Consider the following 24,518-nt stretch of genomic DNA (forward strand, 5'->3'; position numbering starts at 1 on the left):
GGGGCGGGGGGGGGGAGAAAAAGGACAGTAGAGTTCTTTATTCCGGGCGACACGGTGTTTGAACTCGATGTGTAAACTGTAATAGTTTCATTTCAACACGTTTGTAAAAAAAATAAATAATTAACAGCATAATTAACTACTTTAGCTGAGATCGAACGTAAAATCTGAGAGCATAAATGCAATGAGCTTATCCATTGGTCCGCGGCGACAAAAACATCAAAGCACCAGAAATCAGTCCATTTATAAAATAAAAGCTGAGACCTTATTGTATGATCCCCCATCCCTTTGACTTTATCATACCCATTTTCATCCTTGATATTCCTATCATTGTATGTGGTCAGTTTTTTATAGCAGTAAAACAGATAGGAGCCTATTCGTGTACACACACACACACACACGTTCAGCTTTATTATCCTATTTTGGTCACCTAAATCGATTTCGACATTACTCACAAACAACTTATTTTTTTAAACTACATTTTAGTAAAAAAAAAAAAATGTTAAAACCATTCTCTGAAAGCAAAGCAGACCCCATAATTATACCACACCTGTTCAAACTGAAAAATACGCTTATCACAATATTCTTCTCTGGATCTATATTAAAAAAATTGTTAAACTTTGTGACATATTTCCATTCTATGGAGGCCAGGCGCGAACGCAGACCTCATAATTTTATTATACCATATTTCTTCAAACTGAATCATAATTATCGAAGTATACTTACGCAGATAAATATCAAAAGTCTTTGTTAAAGTTTGTGGCATATTCCAATTCTATGGAGGCCAGGCGCGAACGCGGACCCCACAATTTTATTATACCATCCCTATTTAGCTTAAGCTTATCAAAGTATTCTTATGCAGATCTATATCAAAAGCCCTGGTAAACGTTTTTTTTTTTTTTAATTTCTATTTCGATACTTTGGGGTCAGGAGCGTATGTAGACCCCACAATTTTAATGAACCACTCCTGTTCAAAATGTAACACACCCATTTTTGCTCCTCGGTATCTCCTCTATCATTGTATGTGGTCAGTTTTGTGTAATAGTCAACCATATAGGAGCCTATTTGTGTACAGGCACACAGCTTCATTATATAGATATGTAGAGAGAGAGAGAGAGAGAGAGAGAGAGAGAGAGAGAGAGAGAGAGAGAGAGAGAGAGAGAGAGAGAGAGAATTTAGCAAGATTGCGTTATATTCCATTTTAACCCCAAACAAGGCACAACGCCACTTTGAAGTAGGGAGCTACTATCGAGGACGTAAGTTGAAGGGATACTCTGTAGAGAGATGAGCAGGAAGATATCTGTTCACATTAACTTCTGCATGTCAGTATAGTTGAGAAAGCATAATCCCGGAAGGGAGTTCCAAAATATAGCAGTTCTGGAAAAAATAACTATTGGAATAGAAGTCTTTCTTACATCTAGGGATCTCTACTGTGTAGGGGTGGGATTTTGCTGCTTGTCAGGTTTGTCGGGAGTATTTACTTCGAGGGAGTAAAAGTTCTTGAAGTTCGTTGGAGCATCCACCATTAAAATACTTGTAGAACAGGCAGAGGGATGCAACATTTTGTCGATGGGACAGAGGTTGACGTTTAGATAACAGTTAGTGACTCTCTTTTAAACCCTGTCCAGGAGTAAGAGACGAGTAGCAGATGCACCAGCCCAAACGTGACAATAGTACTCCATATATGGGCGAATGGTGGCCTTATAGAGGTACAGGATACTTTCAGGTGTAAGTAGCTTTCTACCGTCTTCGCAGCGGCCTTGGCAATGCTCTCAATGTATCTGTTCCAACTCATGTTCCCTGTGAACGTTAGGCCGAAGAGTTTAAAAGAAGTACTTTTAGGTAATGTATCCTTTGCCCATCGCACTCTGGGTAAGGCGGGATCGTGGGACGTGTTCAAATTTTCAAGTCCAATCAATCTAATCATTTCTATCGGTACGGCCTGGGCGTGTGCATTTTCGCACGCAACCTTTCTTTCATTTATGCGATCAAAACGACGATAATATTTTCAGCCAATAATAATCATGATATTTATGGGAATTAGTTATTGCTTTTGTCGGTACAGATATGATAGGTGAACTAATCGATTTGAATATGACGTAGCTCAACCGGCGTCTCCATATTTAGAGTAATTGTAGAGGACAACCGGAAGTTCAAGCTGGAGATTTATTTGATATCCCGATTGAAGAAAATGTAATGAAGATATTAAAATTGCAAGCAACAAATCAGGGAAATCTTTTTCTTCCTCTTCGTTTTTAAAAGGAAAATCAGTAGATTATATCTGAGTAAAAGTATAGAATAGTTAACGCTCGAGGACACGAAATAAAAAAATAATAATTTTTTTTTATCAAATGCATTGAAATAAAATGTAATGCTTTAATTTATTAATACTCGTACCCGGAAAACCCGTTCATTTTTGCTAGGTAGGAAAACTGGTTCATTATTCAATAAATATCGATTGAAAACACATTTTATGACCGTTTTTGAAGGCGATATTATTATTATTTTTTTAAAAATATTTTTACTTGTTTACTGTTTTTTTTTTTTTTTTTTTTTTTTTTTTAAATAAAACTGATTTTCCTACGTGTTTGTTTTCTACCTAGCTTTGGAAGTTTTTAGTGGTTCAATTTATTTTAAAAGAGTTTATTTAGTTTAAAAAACAAAAAATAATAATAATGTCGAGTGTTACTTTTAAACAAAAAATGTCCGTCATGGGAGGATCACGTCTTCGGAGTCTCGATTATCGCTCAAAAATAAAAAATTAAAGAAAATACCGAGGTAGATATAGTTATAAAACGAACCCTTCCTCTCCTTCAAAAGAAAATAAATTTGTATATTTTTAGGTAATGTCCAAGATCACTGCTCGGAAAAAAATCAAGCTATCGGAAGTAGATACGTAACGAAAAACGAAACCATATATTTATTTTAAAAAATTACTTACTCTTGTTTGATTACGAAGAAAAAAAAAAGGGGGAAAAAAAGAACACACTTCTAATAAAACAAATATTTTGGTAAAATGAAAGCAACATTGGATTTTTAGGTAAATTTTCAGATTAGGTCCACCTCCATAATTTTCTTTTAAATGACGACTTTTAAAGGTTTTCGATTATGCTGAATACGAAAATCGCATTGAAATTTTGCAGAAATAATTAGTTATCGAGATATAAAAAGATGTATTATGCATTGTATTCTTTGGCGGCCATCTTTTTTACACGCGCCATAAACAAATCTACTCATCTATGACTGACACTGCACGCGCGTAACAGATGGTCGTCAAAGAATACAATGCATAATACATCTTTTTATATCTCGATAAATAATTATTTCTGCAACATTTCAATGTGATTTTCGTATTCAGAATAGTCGAAAACCTATAAAAGGTGTCATTTAAAAGAAAATTGTGGAGGTGGACCTAATCTAAAAAAAAAAAATACCGATTTTTATAAAGTAAAATAGCATTTTTTGAACAAATATAAAATTTAAATGAAATATTTTTTTGAATTAAAGCAACTTTGAAGGGTCAACAACAAATTAATAATTTAAATGTGTTTGGACCGAGAAGCACCACTTGGTGACAGTTTAGTGAAACGCTCCAAGAAAAGATGACTGCCGTCCGCATACAGCAGACGTGTCTTTTGTTGTTTTGGGAACACAGAAAGTGTAAAAACTAAATTATTTTTTTTTTTACATAAAATATTGGTATTTTTTTAGTTTACCGACCCCTCGGCATTCACCTTTAACTTTTTCGACTTTGAACGGTTTTCGGGTACGCTGATAACGAATATCACATTTATTTTTGCGCGAACTAGTAGTTATCCATATTTGAAGACATTCAGTATCCAACGTAATCACTATCGTTTTTGCTGGCGGCCATCTTGTTTCCCAGTTAGGAAAAAACGTCAAAAAAAAGAGCCAAACAGAACCAAAAGAGCCAAAACATGGCCCCAAAACATTTTTCGATTTCAAGGCCGAAATGACCCCACGCCCCCTTCGGATATTTTTCTGCTTCCCGATATCTAAACGGACAATATTTTTTTTCACTTTCTTAATTTCATCAGTAAATATTACCTTACGCTACAACAGAACACCGACCACTCTAATTTAGTTTTCTAAGGGTATTCGAGGTCGCTGACAACAAATCTGATAATCAAACCGTCACATATTTACTGTTTGCATGGTATGATCTCTGTAAAACAAAATAACCAAACCAAACACTACGAGAAAATATTTGAAAGATATAAAGAACTTGAAGCATAAAAACATGTACTGAAATGATCTGACTCGGTATTAAATAACCCGGAAAGGGTTCATGTGCCATAAAACAACTAAGTCAAAGTATATACAAAAAAAAAAATAGTTCTCTCCCACCACAAGAACAATTGCACTGAATTGTTTTGAATTTCGGTAAAAGAAAAAGTGTGTAAAACCTTCTAGAACGGCACAGAACTTCAGTAAATCTAATGAGAACTGTGTGTCAATGTCATTATCTTGTGTCATGCATGACAAACCGCCATATTAAGTCTTTTGCTATATTTTGCCTTTTGTGGTGTGTAGGGGTGAGAGGAGTTGATGTGAAGCAACGACTAACTACAATCCCTGTGAATCTGACGAACCTAAGTAATAAGACTACAACAAAAAATATATATAGAAGGAGTGGTACATCAAGGAGTTTATTTGTTTACTGTTCAATCAAAGAAAACGAAATCAACACACTTTCTAGGTTAATATAAGAACCGGCGCCAGGCGTTATTCAAAGCATTGTCTTGTGTCTCTTCCACTGCTTTGTTGTTATCAAGCGGCTTCTTATGTCTGATTAGGAGAAAAGAAATCAATATTTTTCTGTATTTTTCGTATAAAATCAGATATTCAAATCAATGGTCGGCTTTACCGACCAAGCCTGTTTTTCTTTTCTTTTCTTTTTTCCTTTTTCTTTTCTTTTTTTTTTTTTTAAGAGTTGGGATAGTTTCTGTAGACCTCATAGGTTTTACATTTTTGTTCTTTTATTTAAAACATTTTAGAAATAAATATACAGCAACAACATTAAAAAATTAATTGTGAAATAGAAAAGGCTGTTTCCCATACAACCAATAAAATGTAGAGCATATATAAGTAAACAATACTAAATTCCAATGGTCACATCTTTAGTTATTTTCTTTACCGAAATTCAAAACAATTCAGTGCAACTTAACGATCGTTTCGTGTATGCATAAACAACCGCAATAATAAGGATTTTTTAAATAAAAAAAAGCTCATCAAGAGATCAAGACCAACCTATTATAAATACAAATGACTGACTGATTGCGAAAAAAATTTCTTGCTCTCTTAAAAGAATAGAGTTCTATATAAGATGTATGCCTGAAATGCTTTGTGTAGTTTGGCTTGAGTGCTTTAATCTTGCAGCGATTCTTAATCTTCTGTTCTGATTTGGCATTAATAACTCAAAAAAGCTAATAGGCTGTAAAACAAAACAACCAAACCAAACACCACAAAAAAATATTTAAAGATATAAAGAACTGGAAGCATAAAAACTTGTACTGAAATGATCGGAGTCGGCATTAAATGACCCGGAAATGGTTCATATGCCGTAATGCAAAACAACTAAGTCAAAGCATATAAAAAAAATAGTTTTCTCCCACCACAAGAACTTAGACACCAGGGTCGGAAATTGGGAAGTCATCACCCTCGAGAAGGATCCCTCTGACCTGCAGAAAGTGCTTTGGCAGCCCTGTCTGCATTTCTTGTGAGGGCGCCTCAGACGATTAGCAATAAACTAACCCCTTCTCGAAGAGAGAAGACAAAGCCTGGGAGGGTGGACCTCCTAGAACTGCACACAGCTCCGCAAAATCAATAGGGACCGGATCATTACTGAAATGGTCTAATCTCTGTTGACTTTGGGGGACCAGGATAAAAATTTCTGGCCAAAGGAAAAGCAAGTTATGGTTAAATAACGTTTCATACATTATATTGAATTGTATCAAAGCTTATAACTTCATAATTGAATTAGGATTGCTGCTAAAGCCATCGACAATATCGATCAGCAAGTCATTATGATTAAATAGCACCACTGAACTTGTTTATGATCACCATAGCTTGTTGATACTGATTGATTTAAGACTCATACAACAATATGGATTTTTGAACCCAAATGATCACTCAATCGGAACCAATCTCACCAAGAAAAAAAGCCTGGACTTTCCTTAAGAGAAATTTACTGTCAAGGAAACTGTTTTATAAACAATATACATATGATCAGTGCATTCACATCAAATATTTATGTCGTTTTCATTTATATATTCTTTTGATGATGATAATGTTTGGTTAGTTTTTTTGGACGAGTCCAATGATCTCCATAGGAGAATGTCAGTAGGTCGGTCAGACATAATATAGTTTGAAACTGAACTTTTGTTGATCTGCGCATGTTCTTTGCATAAATCTCTTACCAAGCCTTCCGTTTTTCTTCTGGTCATCACTGTTGTCAGCATTCACTTATTTTCTAAACGATACAACCAACTAACTGAGTGGTTCTCATCCGTCTACACGCAAGTTGAACAACCAAATGTCTGAATGAAACGGTCGAATCTAGAACCTTCTATAAAGTTGTCTTCGAAAACGCTAGTTTTGAAAGCAAAGAAATCAATTCGGCTCAAGATACCCACGCTGTCACATGAAAGCACAACACTTATGACGGGCATTTTCCCCACGAACAAAAACACCAACTAATAACTAAACTTTTATTACGTCAGCCAAAAGGATGTATTGCCTACTACGAACGTAATCATTTACATTCACATGGGTAATCCGAAAATAAAACAATAAAAACAATAACTCTATAGCTAAATATTTATAGGTTTCAAAAGAATCAGAATCAGTAATTATATTAAATGGTCAACCGTTATAGACAGAGTAGTTTTTTATACGGTGTGAATAACGTTGACACACTGGTGCCTGCTAGATTACCAAAGTTAAGCAACGTGCAGTCTGGTCAGTACTAAAATGGGTGACTATTTAGGATTTCCAGGTGCTGTATGTGCTCTCCGCTTATCTTGGCATTGTTTCCAGTTATCCTGGACTTCTCCTTACCACTAGACTCAATGGAATCTCTAGATTGAGAAAATAATTTCGAGATTGCAATCCATACTTTTGATTTGCAAAATTATTTGGATCGGTCATTTTTAATATGCGTATTTTAGGATTATTTTTTTAACAAGGTTCAATTATTCTTGATATTTCTGGAAAAAAATGTTGTGAGAAATAAATCTGATTCAAAAGCAAGTCCAAGAACTGGTCATTGGTTCGGATGTCTGAATAACTCACATGGAAGCAGCAAAAATTTTCGTTAAGAGAAATAAAAACGCTCTGGTGTCTGAATCAACTAATTTAAGTAAAACAAATTCAAAGATATCAACATTTCAGTTGGAAAGTAAACTAGGGGAAATTAAAAATTATACTGATCAAACGCTTGAGCAAGAGGTTCAAAAAGATCTATATACATGTCATGATCAGATTGTTGCTGAACTGAGAGCAAAATTTGATTCTGTGTTACATCTGCCAATTGTCTTTGTTAAATCATCGTTGCCAGCAGTCTTAGAAAACACCGAAGAGGAGTGGCAACAAAAATGTCTTCGCAAATAATAACGATGAGGACTTGAATATTTCTATATTACCTTTGGAAGTTCTTTGTTTTGGGGACTTTTAAGTGGCAACTATTAAATGGCTGAGATGGATCCATAGATGGTGAGTGCAAAAAAACAGTGTCAAATATTGTTATTGCTCTTTACAATTTCTGGTGCCACCACAAGGAGAAGCTTCTCAAAACTAAAGTTTATCAAAATAAGGCCGGTAATAAACAAGACAACATGGTGGTATATTTACAGGAGTGTGTATTTATGGAAGTATAGAATCGTATGTTACAAAAGGTTTGCATCTGATACTGTTGCAATGACTACCACTATGACTGCGTTGTAACTCTATTGATATTCTCTGGAAGAGACCATCTACTCCTGAAATAACAACAACTGCTCGTCCTTCATTGTAGGCTCCTCTATACATAATGTCTAGCATATTCCATATAGTTACAAAATAGGGTAGATCAACAGAACCCTCTCTTTTTAACCTTGCTCCATATGAAATCAATAATTTTTCCTTTTTTTGTGTTTATTACAATCAAATTCGTAACCTTACATTGTTTTTATGTTTTTTTTTCTTATGATTGTTGTTCAGAATGTATTTGAGGGATTGATAACTAAAATATGTCAAACACGATATCCATAAGTTTGTATCAACTGAATACCGTTTCCTCGTCTGCTACGTGTATTATTTGTGGATAAACAGAAGTTCGTCTCAGCAGCATCGGTATATCGTTTTCTTGTTGGCTTTATGTGTCTTTTGTGGATAAACATGTCGTACGTTCCTGTACACATCATGTCTAGAAGAGTCCATAACAGCCTCAAAATAAGGTAGAGCACAACCACCCCATAATACTCTCTTTTATTTCATTCAAAGTTCTCATAAATCAAGGGGCCCTCTCTCCTAGGGCGTAACACTTGATCTATCTCTTAGATACATAGATATTCGAATATTTCAGTAAAGTTCTCAATTGGCCATTTAAATATGTTATAGTATATCTTTCTTGTAGTCTCTTGGTCTTACCGGATTCCAGGACAAGAATTCATCTAGTCTGGTGGAGTCTCCAGTTTTGTGTTGTTACTTGAGGTAACATCATTTGGAGAAGGTGCACCATTCCTCATAAAAGCCAGTTTTGATTAGCCATAGTGAAGTTCTCTTTTTAGCCTTGCTATGTGTCGAGTCAATGCCTTTTTTCTTTTAAGGTTTATTACAATCTGTAATCTTCCCTTTTCTTTTTGATCTTTGCTATTCAGAACATGTTTGCGGGATCAACATGACATCTAGTAGTTAATCCTCTGGAGTATTATTTTCGACAGCATCTGAATATCGTTTCATCACTTTGGTAATGTCTCTTTTGTGGGTAAACTCATATTCCTCCATGTGCCTAATATCAAACAAGATTTTCATAGCAGAGTTATAACGAGACCGATACTGCACCAACCACACCAGGTGTCCTTAACCTCGTCGGATTCCACCCAATATGATAGGTGTTCTTTCAATTGTACATTGTCCCGTCACAAGTTGGCCTGTTGATCGTCTTCACCCACTGTGTTTTCATGGTGGGGCGCTTTGCCTCTCGATCGAATTGTCTCCTACCCTGTGTAGGTAGTCTCTGGGTACATCAATCACTCTGCTGGTCCTTGCGGCTTGCTGCAAAATAAAGAGTCCTCACCACAAACAAACAGAACTCCGGTTTATAACAATAACAAACTATTTATCAATTTCATTACTTCATAACAGCTTCTGTCTAAATTGAAGTGACTGACTATAGCAGTGAAACGATGTAAGACCAGACCAGTAAAGTCACAGATTTCCCGTTAATACAGGCTAGTTAACATCATAGCATCAGGCCCTGAGGGCTCCCAAATCGGGAGCGCTTGACCAGCCCAGCCGTTCAGTTTGCTGGCTACGACTCTACTCTTTTTAGAATTCCTTTTTCTAAAAATCCAACCCCTTTCCCCCACCTCTCCTTCAGAGAGTGGTTACAAACACCCTTTCTTTCTTCCTCTTAGAGCTTATCTCTACCAAATTTTAACCCTCATTTGCACTGAGGTTTTTACTTATTATCAAATTAGGAGTGATTAGTCATTCCAGGTCGAACAATGCTTGGCGGCGACCCTTACCCTTGACCCCCATTCTAAGTTGTCAGCCTTAATCAGCTAAGGATCTCTTCATACCTCTCAACAGAGGTTTTAAAAACAACTTTTCATGTTAACAGATATATAACGACAATGAGATGAAAACAATTATTATTTGTTTTTTCTCTTTCTGACAAATCCCATAGACATTTCTGTTTTGTCCCAATCAGACATCAACACCCCCTCTTCTGTCTTCTCTTCCTCTATCCCGTCCGGTCAAACATCCCCTCTCACCGCAATATGCACCTCGCTGCATGCATTCATGACACCAATAATGTCATAGAGTTTCTTTCTAATAATTTCCCATTTGTGGAACATATTACCACAGGAGTGTTTCCCAGTGGCCTACAACGCGATCGTATTCAAATCAATGTAAAGAAATGTTTATCACAAACCATCTTCATAGCTAATCAAATATCGCTAATTCCATTCAAAATTTTCATCCTCTCATAATATTTTTCATCATTCAATTGACAATCTACGCATTTTATTAAACCTTGTCCTCGAGTAACTTTTAGCCTTGATAAGTGATGACTCATTAGTATAATAAAACAACTTTCCTTTTCTTTATTTGTTGCTGCTAAAACAGCAACTTTTGTGAACAATTCATTATATACAATTAATTGAACACAAGTTGCTATTTTACCCATAGCTGGAGGAGTAATTGCAGTAGTGCAGGATAATTTTCCACTAGTGTATAGGTGAAGACAGGTGTGATAGGTTGTTTTTTTTTTTAATAGGGAATTACCACTTATCGAAGCTCAAAAACCATTCGAGAATAAGGGTTAATGATTGTTAAGTTGGCAGTGAAATAACACCATGATGATTGGTAATGATGGAGATTGGTCAGATTATTAAAGAGGACACATCAACAAAAACTTAATTACATTGGACTTGAAAACGACTATGTCATAGTCATCCGGGAAGTTACTCAGCATGATTGTGTTCCACAGACGGATAGTTCTAGGAAAGAAACTTTGCTCATGGAAGTTTCGTTTAGTTAGGCACAGAAAGGGAGAAGGAAATTATTGACAGTGGTTATAGCTAGACGAATTTTGTTTGTTAATGTTTTACGGGGAGTGGGGATATAGATTGAAACTCAGTTGAACAGCTGCCATAAATATAATGTTAATGCAGAAAAAGACTGGCAACATTTCCTCTGTGAGAGGCTGCTGCAAAGAGGTGGGCTCTCTCTCTCTCTTCCCTGACTTTTCCTATCACCGATGTCACAAATATGTGAGGTAGCTAGTTGGAAGGAGAAAAGGATATCGTCCACTAGACTTTGAAGTTGGTTTTGTATTCTGTGTAACTGATTTCATAGTCTGAATCTGTATCCATTGTACAAATAACGCCCCCCCCCTCTCTATGGTATGGTTAATGAGTCACAGGTGCGTACAAGTGTCGACCAGTCATGCTCTGCAGGAAATAAACAATCGATTAAAAAAATATGGACACAATAAGTTGTTTATCGATTCAGGATGGACTTTATTATGATGAACCGTCAATATTTACTTTCTGGATCGAGGGAGAAACGTCTTTGAGCCTCAGCCTTTGCTTCTTTAATGATAAATGAGTTACCATAGCTGGAGAGGTGCCACGGAAATTGTTATATATTCGCTGCATCTGGTCGTCCAATGTGTTTTTCAGTCTATATAATTTGTAAAAATCAACTTTTTGTTTGTTTGTTTGTTTTGATGTATGCACTTGGCAGCGAAATAAAACACAGCTGGTTATAAAATATTTTATTTATTCAAATCAACCTTTTCGATCTCAGAATGACAGTTATGGCATTAGTGAAGGCACGCGTGGTGAGGGTAGGTGCTCGACAGTGGAGAAAAATGTGTCCCTTATTCTGCCCGTAATCGCCACACTCTCCTCTTCCCACTGTCTGCCCCTCTATTTTGTTGGCACAGATGACGTCAAAACACTCCCCCACACACATTGTCTTGAAATGTCGGTCAGTCTGGCTGACTTAATCTCCGAGGAATTCTATGTCCCGCATTTTGATTTTTTCCCCAGGGCAATTGCTAAATGTTCAACAAAAGGACACGGTTGTGTGTACAATTCGATAAGTGACAAAAGCAATTATCATCAAATGTTAAAAGAAAAAAACATTATGAAACAAAAACAAAGCACGACATCATCATCATCATCATCATCATCATCATCATCATCATCATCATCATCATCGTTGTCATCACACAGAAACACTTTCACTTAGGAACGTTAGTACTGTATGTGGTTCTTCCCGTAAGTACTCAATGTCTTTCTAGGAAGAATTCTAACCGAAAAGATATTGAGGAAACGAATGCCAACAAAAATCATCTGGGTTCATTTAAAGTGAATGAGTCACCACAATCATTATCATCATCACTGTCGTCGATTGCAATACAGAAAACTGATTTCTATGTCGTCATCATCATCATAGTCATCACTAGCATAACAGAGTACTAAATCAGTTTTGTAATCAAGTCGAGCATAATTTCTTCTGTTCTCTACAACTCGTTCAAACTCCTTATATTAAAATTCACAGGCAGCATTTACTGGAACAAATACGCTGAAGACAATGCCAAGGCTGTTGCAAAGAAGGTGGACTCCTTCTACCATGCCAGAAAACTATTCACACCTGACAGTATCCTATATCTCTACAAAAACACCATTTGTCCATGCATGAAGTATTGTTTCCATTTCTGAAATAGTGCATCCTTAACTAGTCTCCCCTTCTTAGGATGAAAAACAAAGAGTATCCCATCTACTAGATCCTGCATAATCAACCAAAGTTTCAATCCCTGCTCCATCGACACAATGTTACGTTCCTGTACTTTTTTGACAAGTATTTTATTGTAATGACATCTTACAAACTTGTAACACTTGTATCCTGTAGATGTAAATATCTCCGACTAATCTGACAAGCAACAAAATCCCACGCCTTCACTGTAGAGGTTCTTAAATGACAGAAAGTTTTCTAATCTAATTCTTTCCTCTAAGATCCAGTCATTTAAATCTTTCTAATCTAATTGTTTCTTTCCTCAAACTGCTAGACTTTGGGATTTCCCTTCTATTTCCTGTTTCCCTGACTGCACTAAGATCCAGTCATTTAAATCTACTATAAACAGTTCTCTCACGGCTCAACTCCCTACATAGTGTCCCTGAATTCATGGTTCCATATAGTAGCTCCTTACGTTCAAGTGGCAACATGCCTTGTTTGGGATGAATAAGAGAAAAACAAAATTAACTGATTCTCACAAAAGAGACGTTGCTAGTGACTTGCCTTTCCACAAGGACAGAATAAGATATAAACTTGGCTTTTAATGTAGAGAAAGTACAGCTCCTTAACAAGGGACACTCTGGATTAGGATGAAAATAAAAATTGTCTCAAGCAAGAAGGATTTCTCCTTCACTGATCAAAAAAGATAAAATATAATTGTTAGTATTTTAATTGGCATTCAGTATTGAGATGAGTATTATTTATATTAATTTATTTATTTCGGACTATTATTCTCATCTTTATTAGTTGTTGTTTCACGACGTTTCAACCAACTATTCCTTTAGCTTTCGTCAGGTGGTAACCGCGATGGATAGAAACTTCAAATCTCCTAACTGCATTCTCAGCAATCATTGTCATCCGTAGTTGTTGTCGTCTCACCACGTTTTGGCCAAGTAAACTGAAGGGCGATCAAGGTTGGATTTTTTTATCTTATAAATCCATGTTCATTAATTATCTGATCTTTCATGGTCGGGTCCGTATCGAATGGTATATATATTATTTTAATTGAAATTCATTATTGAGATGAGGCTTACTTGGCCTACTTGGTGAGACGACAAATAAAAAACAATGGTTTCAACTGATTTTTTTGTCAATTCTAATAAGTTACAATGGTAGCTTCCAAATTATGCAGTCGAAATTACCTGAATATTACTGAATTATTAAAAAAAAATTTTTTAATCGTATATATATTATTTTAATTGGAATTCATTATTGAGATGAGTATTATTTATATTAATTTATTTTATTGTGGACTATTCTCCTAATCTTTATGAGTTGTTTCACAACGTTTCGGCCAAGTATTCCTCTGGCCTTCGTCAGGTGGTAACCGCGATGGATACCAATTAAGGAATAATATATATGCCATTTGGTACGGACCCAACTATGGAAGATCAGATAATAAATAAACATGAATTTATAAGCTAAAAAAATCCAACCTTGATCGCCCTTCGGGGCCCGTGGCGCCGTTGATAGAGACGTTGAATCTCTATGGTTTCAATCCTACCCAAAGCCGGCCAGAGGCTTACCTGGCCAAAACGTGGTGAGACGACAACAACTATGGATGGCAGTGATTGTTGAGAATGCATTTAGGAGATTCAAAGTTCCTATCCGTCATGGTTACCACCTGACGATGGTCAGAGGAATAGTTGGCTGAAACGTTGTGAAACAACAACTAATAAAGATGAGAATAATAGTCCGCAATAAATAAATTAATATATTTGCTAGTCTCTATTATTATTTTCATGAAAGGTGCTTCAATCTACGATCCCTCCTGGTAAGACATTCACAGCAAGAACTTGTGTTTTACCATAATTGTAAAGCATCTTTTGTTCTTACTTTGTGTGCCTAACATGTACCGTGACTGAATTACCCAATACTAACCTTAATAGTAATAATATAAATAGTATTCATACCTTCTCCTCCATTAAGTCAAAACTCTATTGATATCACTCAAAAACATAATCCACCTGATTTTACAATAAACGGTTATCAATGAGAACTTACTTTAAACAATACTCCTCCTCTAGAATTCCTTAATAATACCCCCCCCCATAAATCCGATCGCCCAATCTACCTTCCTTAATCTAAACAGACATTCATCTACCCCAAACATTAACTTTCGAATACAAAATTACCCTATTACACAAATAAAAACTTACACACTCATCGGAGCTTTAGCTTTTCCTGTTAAGAATGAAAGATTAACAAAAAAAAACTACTTCTTATTCTCCAGGGTCAAGTTCCTATCAACTTTGCATCTCTAAAGCAACTTTAATAATTTCCTCCTCAAAAAATATAAATCATGGCATTATAAACCCAAAGAATGAAATCATTTTCCACTGCAAACATAAGAGAGCATTTAAATATGCTAACTTTTTCGCCTCAACAGACACTCCTCCATCACCTTCTTTAAATTAATAACCTAATCTATCCGTATATAAGTATGTGTGATAAGAATTGTGGAAATATTATTCCGACAGGATGGAAGATGAAGGCGGATCAGATTGGGCTGTATGTTCGTTGGCGCTTCGTCTTCATTTCAAGACGCCCTGATATAGTCTTGGGTTGGCGTTAATGGACATGTTGTCTTGGTTTGTTCCTTTTTCATTTCTCCATATATAGGGATGTACGGTTATTATTTTTATTTGTATTTTTAAAAGAATAATCTCACTAACATAGACATAGACACTGGTACATACCCTAAAACATATACATATCAAGAAGAAAACAAAAACAAAGAAAATTATGTAAACGTATACACATACATATATGCATACATGCACATACATATACACATATATGTCTGCCCAACAAAGGCATGCACATATTCATACAAATATAATCACAGAGAAATAAAAATCAACAACAGATACATATGATTATGCACAAAATTTAAAAGAACACAAGTTCACACGCATACACCTGTCTCCATATATGCATATACATACATATACACACGCACTTATACACATACACATATACATACACACATTTATATGTAGTAAAAAAAATATTAAAAATATATATAAACATAGAAATACGATATACGCAGGCACACAGATAAATAATATAATGTTAAAAAATAATAATTCTCTGGTTCAGTTCTTCTTATTATAAAAATGCATACATACATATATCTACAAAAATACAGATAGGCACACATACACATATATACATACACATACAGACACATATGCACACATACACATGCACGCATATATATATATATATATATATATATATATATATATATATATATATATATATATATATATATATACACAGCCACACACATATAAACTAAAGACTTTACTGGAACCTGTATCATTTTATCTTTATATTATGATATATTATATTATATTATTTTTTAATTTTATTTTTGAACTTATTTTTTTAAACATTTTTCTAATCCCCTGTCTGCTGTTTCTGTCTCTTCTTTTTTTCCTCTTTCTCTTCTACCCTATTTTCCTTTTCTTTTTTTATCGTTGGTTCTTTTGTAGTGTTCCACATTATTTTATTGTGGCCTATAATTTTTTTTGTACTATTACCTACATATATACATCCCCTCCTATTTTCCCTGATATGTTCTACCTACTTATAATAACTATTTACTATATTATCCTATTCCTTTATTTTCATTTCATATCTGAATGTCATTAAGCCAGTTTTTTTTTCTATATTTGCAGTTTGTATAATTCTGGTACTTCTCCTCTTCTGATGAGAAGCATTTAACTTCGAAATGCTATGGCTTAAAGATGTTTTCATTTAATTTTCCCCTTAACCTTTCCTTATTGTTCTTATGATATAATAAAGTTATAAATGACTTTTATTCCTCATATTTCATTTAATGTTATATATATATATATATATATATATATATATATATATATATATATATATATATAATCAAATTTTAGTCATTCAATAAATTTAGAAATTTATAACGTGAAATGTTTAAATTTCAAATCCAAATATTTTTATTATTCTATGTAAGACAAAGAATACATTTGAAATATTATAACTCCTTATCCTATAGGATTTTGATGTCTACCATCTCCTCAGAGGAGAAAATATCAGCGAATAGTTATAATGGTTTACACCTTATTTGCTAAAGTCAATGAGACATGGAAAATCACAATCAAAAGTTGTTTAAGTATTTAAATATCATAGAGTAAGGGAAGTTGAAGAACAGGATATAAAAATTCACATCCAAACTGCATGTTAAAATCCGAAGTGAATGTCTTTGATAGAAGTGTGGTAAAATGATCCAAACTGTATTTTGAGTAATCCACATCACAGAGTAATGGTCCGAAGTGGGCATTTTCCGGAGCAATTTTCTTTGTTTATATAATGAAACCGGTAAAAAATAGGATAAGGAGTTATAATATTTCAAATATATTCTTTGTCTTATATAGAATAATAAAAATCTTTTGATTTGAAATTTAAACATTTCATGTCATAAATTTTTTAATTTATTGAATGACTAAAATTTGATTTATTTGCTCTATCGTATATATATATATATATATATATATATATATATATATATATATATATATATATATATATATATACTACTTTAAGGTCAAAAACAAGTTTACGATAAATGTTGAATAGATAGATTCTGATTCAGAAAACAGCAATTTTTCATTCGTTGCTCATGGAATGTGAGGACTAAAGGACAAAATAAGAGAAGTGAGAGTTATAAGTCTGCCGAAAATTCCTGTCAAAGGAAAATAAAATGCATCAATTAACAAAGAAGTACAGAGTCATAATAAACAATACCAAAAAGTAAAGTTCTGACACTCACTTAGTCCTTCGTAGAATTTCATACAAATGACAGTATGTCTATGCCCTTTATATACACGGGTACATTCAGCAAATTCCGCCACCCAGGATCGAGCAGTGTGATCAGAACTGCCTGTGTATAAGATTTTGTTTGCAACCTGTAAAAGAATTTGTAAGTATAAAAAGGTTACATATAAGTATAAAATGTGTAAAAATAAAAAAAACTAAGCATATATACATTAAAACAGCCATTACTAACTAGCAGAGAGTTACCTCTGTTCACCAAGAGAAGAGTCTATCAGGCATGTGTACACAGTGTGATAATGTATAGAATTGAAACATGAGCAGTTAGGGTTGAGGACATGCGTTGCATAAAGAGAACTGATAGGATAATGATACAACGAATGTTTAATTTGTTTTAAAAAGAGGCTTTGGTTTGATGACTTCAGAGAAAGACTAAGTCTGGACAGTATAAGGAAATGCGTGTAGAAAAGGAGACTTTGTTGGTATGGTCACATTGAAAGAATGGAAGGTGGTTTCTGTGATGTTGATTAACGATGCTTTTAGTGCTGCTGTCATGTATGGGGATGTGCCGCTCAGAGCACCTTTTCTTGCTTTGACAGAATATAAAACTGACCTTGCAATCTAGTGGGAGATGATTTCTTCTTTTCCTTACAGCCTCTTTTACACAGAAGAAATGTTGCTAACCTCTCTCTACTGTATCATTATGCCCATGATAGATGCTCAGCAAAGTTTCAATCCTTGCTATTTCCCCAAAAAACTTCACAGCAAAAACGCATCTAGATACAACCAGAATTATAAACTTTCCTTTCTCCTTGTAATTAAAAGACATTAAAAATCAGTACACACCTATTTCTTGTACGATCCCATGCAGACAAAAAAGAAAAGAAAAGAAAAAAAATGTCTGCCATTTCCGGTTTTATGCTGATCCAACTGATCGCTTTATGCAAATGAGATGCTGCTGATTGAAGTATAAAAGCCTGACTTTTATAGAGATTTGGGATTTTAGGATTTGGTGACAGAAGGAGCGAGTCTTGTGAGCAGAGAGTTGTGTTTTTGAAGTTGGAAGAAATTAGACAGCAGAGTGGTAGGAACGGTTTTTAAATAAAATTTTTTTTTTTTTTTTTTGGACATCAAAGCCAGGGAGAATTTACACTTCTTCTATACAGCAAAAAGCAAACGGAATTTGCATGAACAAATTCTTTCTAGAATGTCTTATATGTGGAACAAAATACCACGAGGTTGCTTTCCAACTGACTACAATATGGTTGCCTTCAAGTCTATATGAAAAAAAATATTTGTTGAATCGTCCTGTTGGATAATTAATTCTTTTTAAGTAATTCTACACATTGTTGTTCTTTCTGATATTGTCTTTCGCTCTTCAAACTCATCATCATCATTATCATCATCTGTAATGTTACACAATGCTTACACAAGGGACTTAGACGTTGTAGTAGTCTTTGTCACAAAGAAGACCAAGACAAAAAATAACTCTGAATGACCTTTTGTGTTGCAATAACAACATTTATTTCCTCATTTTCCCGCCATGCGTGACTTCTTGTTATACCTGTCACGTCTCTCATGTGATCGTTCCTCTAACATGCTCTCTCTTCTTTTTACAGTCTTTTTCCTTACAGTGACATCATTTCACATTTCATATGCCTTTTCATACACGTGTCCGCACTTTGTTACAATCATTATCATCATCATCATCATCATCTAGTTTTGTTAAAATGTTGTGGATGTCCAGCGATGGTCAACAGCAAGTCTTCATGCAGTTCGATCCAGACAGTCATACTGAATGCAGTCAGATTACTTCTTATGCATTCAAACCAGGTCTTCCTTGGTTTACCACACTCCCTGGTGATTTTTTTTTTTTTTTTTGACGTTTCACCTCAAACAATGCATAAGGCCATTTAGTCGTGAGGGACTACTACTATTTGGGACCAGATTTGCAGGGATACTATTTATGGAGTTGAGCAGTGAGATGCCTGCTCACATTACACTTGAATTTTTGCATGTCAGTAGAGTCAGGGAAGCAGAGGCTCAGAAGGGAATTCCAAAGTGCAGCAGTCCGAAGAAAAAAGTTATTCAAGTAGAAGACTTCATGGCATCTAGGGATCTCTACAGTGTAGGGGTGGGATTTTGCTGCTTGTTGGGTTTGTCAAGGGTATTGTCGTTGAGGGGGTACTAGTGCTTGGAGTTCGTCAGAGTACTTGCATTGAAATACTTGTAAAACAGGCACAAGAATGCCACTTTTCGGTGATGGGACAGAGCTTGGAGTTTATAGATAGTTCAGATGGCATGCTGTACATGAACGAACCACCTGAGATGCTGATCATGTAAGACATCCATAATCTTACCAATACAGACTTTCTGATGAAGCATGGTTGAAGAGATTTTTTCCTCCATGATCATGGCACGGTAATTATACTAAAGCAATTGCAAAACAGAAGCATTTGAGGCCAACGTCTTACTGCTATGCAAAATGGGAGAGCAAACACAGACTAAAAACACTTTAGCCTGAATCCTGAAGGAAATATGTCTAGATGTAAGGATCAGCATCAGCTTCTTGAACTAAGCTACATAATAGCAAGCAGTGATAGTGCATTCGCAACCACCACCAGCATTCAGTATGCCACAAAATAGCATAAGGTAGCTTCAACAACAAGTGGGGTGTCATCCACATCCACATAGGCCATTGATTTGATCATCAATTGGGTAGACAATATGTTGACATTTACATTAAACACTGAACACATTTTTTTAAAACAAATGTTACTATGATATCACGTTTGCTTTGATTTGTTTAACTAGCGTTGCCCAGGTGTTTGTTTGGAGGGGGGGGGGGAAGAAAAAAGAATGAGAGAATTTTATAAAAGTCCATAAAAATAAATGTAGAGATGATGTCCGTTCGCAAATCGCAGATATTATAATCTAGGGAGTATAAGGAAAGTTCTAAAAAAATAGTAACGTGGTTGAGAACCCCTCCCCCAAGCCTTTCTTGGAGATACGAAAACGCACGCGCCACTTTTGCCTTTTATATATATAGACTAGGGGGGTGCCCGGCGTTGCCTGGGTGTTTGGAGGTGTATATTGAGCAAAAAAAAAAAAAAGTCGAAGTAGGCAGGGAGGCTCGAACCAATACCGCACAGGAGAAAAAGAAAGTGAAAAAAGGTGACACGTTAGTTGTTGCACCCATCGTCAAACCGGAAGTAATGTAGGTTTAAATTAAGGCTAGATAATCGAAAAGAAGCAATGACTTTCGAAAATATCAGTGAAAAAAGCGACTCCTCCCTGTAGAAAAGTGCCCAGTTGAGGGTGAAGGAATTAATATTTTTGGCTAATTTTTCGATATTTGTCGTCCGAAGGGTCGACCTTCAAATTGATACTGATCTTGTGAAAATCCGTTGCCTCTGTCGAAAGTTTTAGGTAGACATATATAAATACATACGTACATACATACGTACATATACATACATACATACATACATACATACATACATACATACATACATACATTTAAACCGACAGGTGAGATTTATATTATAGCAGAAGAAGATGGCAACTCAGCAATTTTCAGATTAATAAAGAAGCATTACAAACAGGATATGTAGACATGGAGTTGAATATAAGTTGCTATTTTACCCATAATTTGGAGGACGTATTTCAATGAGATTTTGCGTCTGCTTATTTTTTTTAGCCTAAACCCATAATATTATTTAAAACTATCCTTATCGATACGACGTTGTCTGGGAGTATTTTTTACTTTCACTATTGTTTCAGTCTTATTTCTTTTTAAACTGCAGAAGTACTTTCAGATTATTTTTTACAGAGTTCAAAATAGACTTTGTAGCTTAGTGGGGGATGCCATTTTCTCTTCCTTGCAACCTCTTTCGTTGCGAGACGTTGCAAGCCTGTCTCTGCTTTATCGTTATTGTCATGGTAAATGCTCAGCTGAGCTTCAATTTATTGTTCCCCCTCCCCAAACTTTCACGAAAAACACGTCTAGCCAAAATCACAATCAATAATTTCCCACACTTTTTATCTGTGCCTAAACCTAAATGCAGATTCCATGAACAAAGCTTCTTTCTTAGAACTGCACGCCTGTGGAACTTTGTTCTGATTGCCTGCTTTTCAGCTGACTACAATCTGATTGTCTTCAAGTCCAACGTAAAAAAGTTCTTGATGAACCGTCCCATAAGTGATCCAATTTATAAAATTCCCACTACTTATGTTTACTACGTCATAATCACATTGATTAATGTATACCCATTAACCCTTATCCTCAAGTAGCCTCTGGGCCTTGATAAGTGGTAATTCCTGTGTAAGAAAAAGAAAATAAAAGTCCCAGAACGAATGAAATGAATTCTCAAAAATTAGAGTTATCTGAATTTTTACCAACTTTTGCTTAAAATCAAATTAAACTAAACTTAGCCCATATCTGACCCCCCTTACTCCTATTAACTGTGTTTTAAAATTCATAATGATCGGTTAAATAGTTTAGAGATGAATTGTATACAAACAAATAGATAAACATATAAACATATTTATCCTTATATAGACAGAGATAAGCTGAGAGCCAAAAGTGTCAAATCTGCAAAGAAAATATCAAAGAAAAAGGTGCTCATTATGAATTAAATTCAGGGAGGGAGAAACTGGTTATTTAATCCAAGTCTTATGTTCGATAGAAGGGGGGGGGGAGAAGAGAGTTAATATCAGGGTAACTCAAAATAAGATATTTTCACTTGTATTTTAGTTTATGCTGTTGCATTTTTAATTTCTATAAAAATTCAATTAAAAGCATATAAAAAAAATCTATATATCTATAAAAGTGAAAATGCGTGTGTGTGTGTGTGAGAGAGAGAGAGAGGGAGAGGACACTTCTCAACCTATGTACTCAATGAATGTTTGATCTAGATTTGAAAATTGGTATATAGGGTATTCAGTCATGCGGAAAAAATGGCTGCTAATGGGTCAAAATTGAAAAACTTTTACATAGGAGTCAACGGATTTGTATCTGTTTGCTAACTGTTTCACGAAAGTGCATGCGTGAGTAGTTCACATTACAGATTACATATGTTAAAAATAAATAATTTGAAGATACCTTTTAAAGATCGTGTCACATTCGTGTAATGGTTTCCGTACTTGACTCACTGTAAGCTTTGGTTTCGATTTCAACTCCAGTACTTTTTTTTACTTACAAAAAGCGAACTGTTTAGAAAAAACATAATACTTGCATGCGCATGTCTCAATTTCTGTATTAATAAGAATATAATATTTATGCATATTTTTCGACCGGGCAACGCCGGGTGGCCTGCTAGTAATTAAATAAATTTAATATATAAAAGACACTTTGTCTGCCTGTCTGTCTGTTTGTTTGTCTGTCTCCATATTTTCAAACTCTATCTCTTCCAAAACTAAAAGTTGTTGAGCGGCACTAGGGGCCTCAAATAACTGAATTTTTTATGGACCGTACTTTTATGGGTCTTTTGCCTATTAAAATAGTTTTCAAGCAGTCAAAAAGAAGTAAAAATTGGAAAAAAAAACGTTATACATTTTTTATATTCACCATAGTTTACTTTTAATCAATTAATATGCATGTCACGTTTGTATAGTGGTAACGTCACCAGCTGTGAATGCTACAGTTTTGCTTTCGTTTCGATTCTAGCTGATAGCACCCAAATACTTTTTTTTTTTTTTTTACTTTTAAAATCACAACTGCATACGGAATCTGGACAATAAAAAGATAATATTTAAGCATATTTTATGATCGGGCAAATCCCCTCCCCCTCCCCGCTAGTCAATGTATAATTATCGAAGTTACATAAACACTGATGAAAATGTAATTTAATACTAACATGAGGCAAATATGAAAATTTAATTGCAAATTGAAATGAGACGGATCAACGAAAATGCCATTTGAAATTAAAATGAGATAATTACAGGAAAATGCTACAAAAATTAAAAATTAAACTAAAGTCATAAAAACCAATAAAACTGCTATTCAAAACAAAAATGACACTGGTCAATACACGTGCTATTTCAAGCTAAAGTAATACAGACAAACAAAAATGCTAATTAGAGCTAAAGTGATACAGATGAACAAAAATGTTATTTCAAACTAAAATAATACAGACAAACAAAAATGTTATTTCAGGCTGAAGTAATACAGATGAACAAAAATGCTATTTCAAGCTAAAGTAATACAGATGAATAAAAATGATATTTCAAGCTGAACTAATACAGACAAATAAAATGCTATTTCAAACTGAAGTAATACAGATGAACAAAAATGCTATTTCAAGCGAAAGTAATACAGACAAACGAAAATAGTATTTCAAACTAAAGTAATACAGATGAACAAAAATACTATTTCAAGCTAAAGTAATACAGGCGAACAAATATGCTATTTAAAGCTACAGTAATAAAGATGAACAAAAATTCTATTTCAAACTAAAGTAATAAAGACGAACAAAAATGCTATTTCAAACTAAAGTAATAATAGATAAACAAAAATGCTATTTCAAGCTAAAGTAATACAGATGAACAAAAATGCTATTTCAAACTAAAGTAATACAGATGAACAAAAATGCTATTTCAAACTAAAGTAATACAGATGAACAAAAATACTATTTCAAGCTAAAGTAATACAGGCGAACAAATATGCTATTTATAACAGATAAACAAAAATGCTATTTCAAGCTAAAGTAATACACATCAACAAAAATGCTTTCTAATACAGACAAGTAATACAGACAAACAAAAATGTAATTTAAGCTAAGGTAATAACAGATAAAACATATGCTATTTACAGAAACATTAATACAGGCTAACAAAAATATTATTTCCAGCTAAACTGATACAGATTAACAAAAATATTAGTTCAAACTAAAGTAATACAGATGAACTAAAATACTATTTCAAGCTAAAGTAATAAAGACAAACGAAAATACTATGTAAAACTAAAGTAATGCAGATGAACAAAATGCTATTCCCAGCTTAAATGATACAGACAAACAAAAATGTGATTTCAAGCTAAAGATGAAAAAGTAATACAGATCAACAAATATGCTATTTCAAGCTAAACTAATACACAACGAACAATAATGATATTTCAATCTTAAATTATACAGATCAAAAAAAATTCTATTTAAAGTTAAAATAATACAGACAAACGA

The 24,518-nt window shown here is 34.4% G+C and overlaps 1 protein-coding gene across 5 annotated transcripts in view; it reads right to left on the minus strand.

The window, feature by feature from the left end:
• The window catches only part of LOC145303573 (WD repeat-containing protein 86-like), a 179,527-nt gene that overhangs the window by 80,988 nt on the left and 74,021 nt on the right, over nt 1–24,518 (minus strand). For all 5 annotated transcript variants that reach the window (XM_080145115.1, XM_080145113.1, XM_080145114.1 and 2 more), the window contains exon 3: nt 17,339–17,474. In XM_080145115.1, coding sequence (XP_080001241.1) covers nt 17,339–17,474 — 136 coding nt within the window. The remainder of the gene's footprint in view (nt 1–17,338; nt 17,475–24,518) is intronic.

This window comes from Euprymna scolopes, chromosome 19, assembly GCF_053919585.1.
Source record: "Euprymna scolopes isolate OS-2025 chromosome 19, ASM5391958v1, whole genome shotgun sequence".
Taxonomy (NCBI): domain Eukaryota; kingdom Metazoa; phylum Mollusca; class Cephalopoda; order Sepiida; family Sepiolidae; genus Euprymna; species Euprymna scolopes.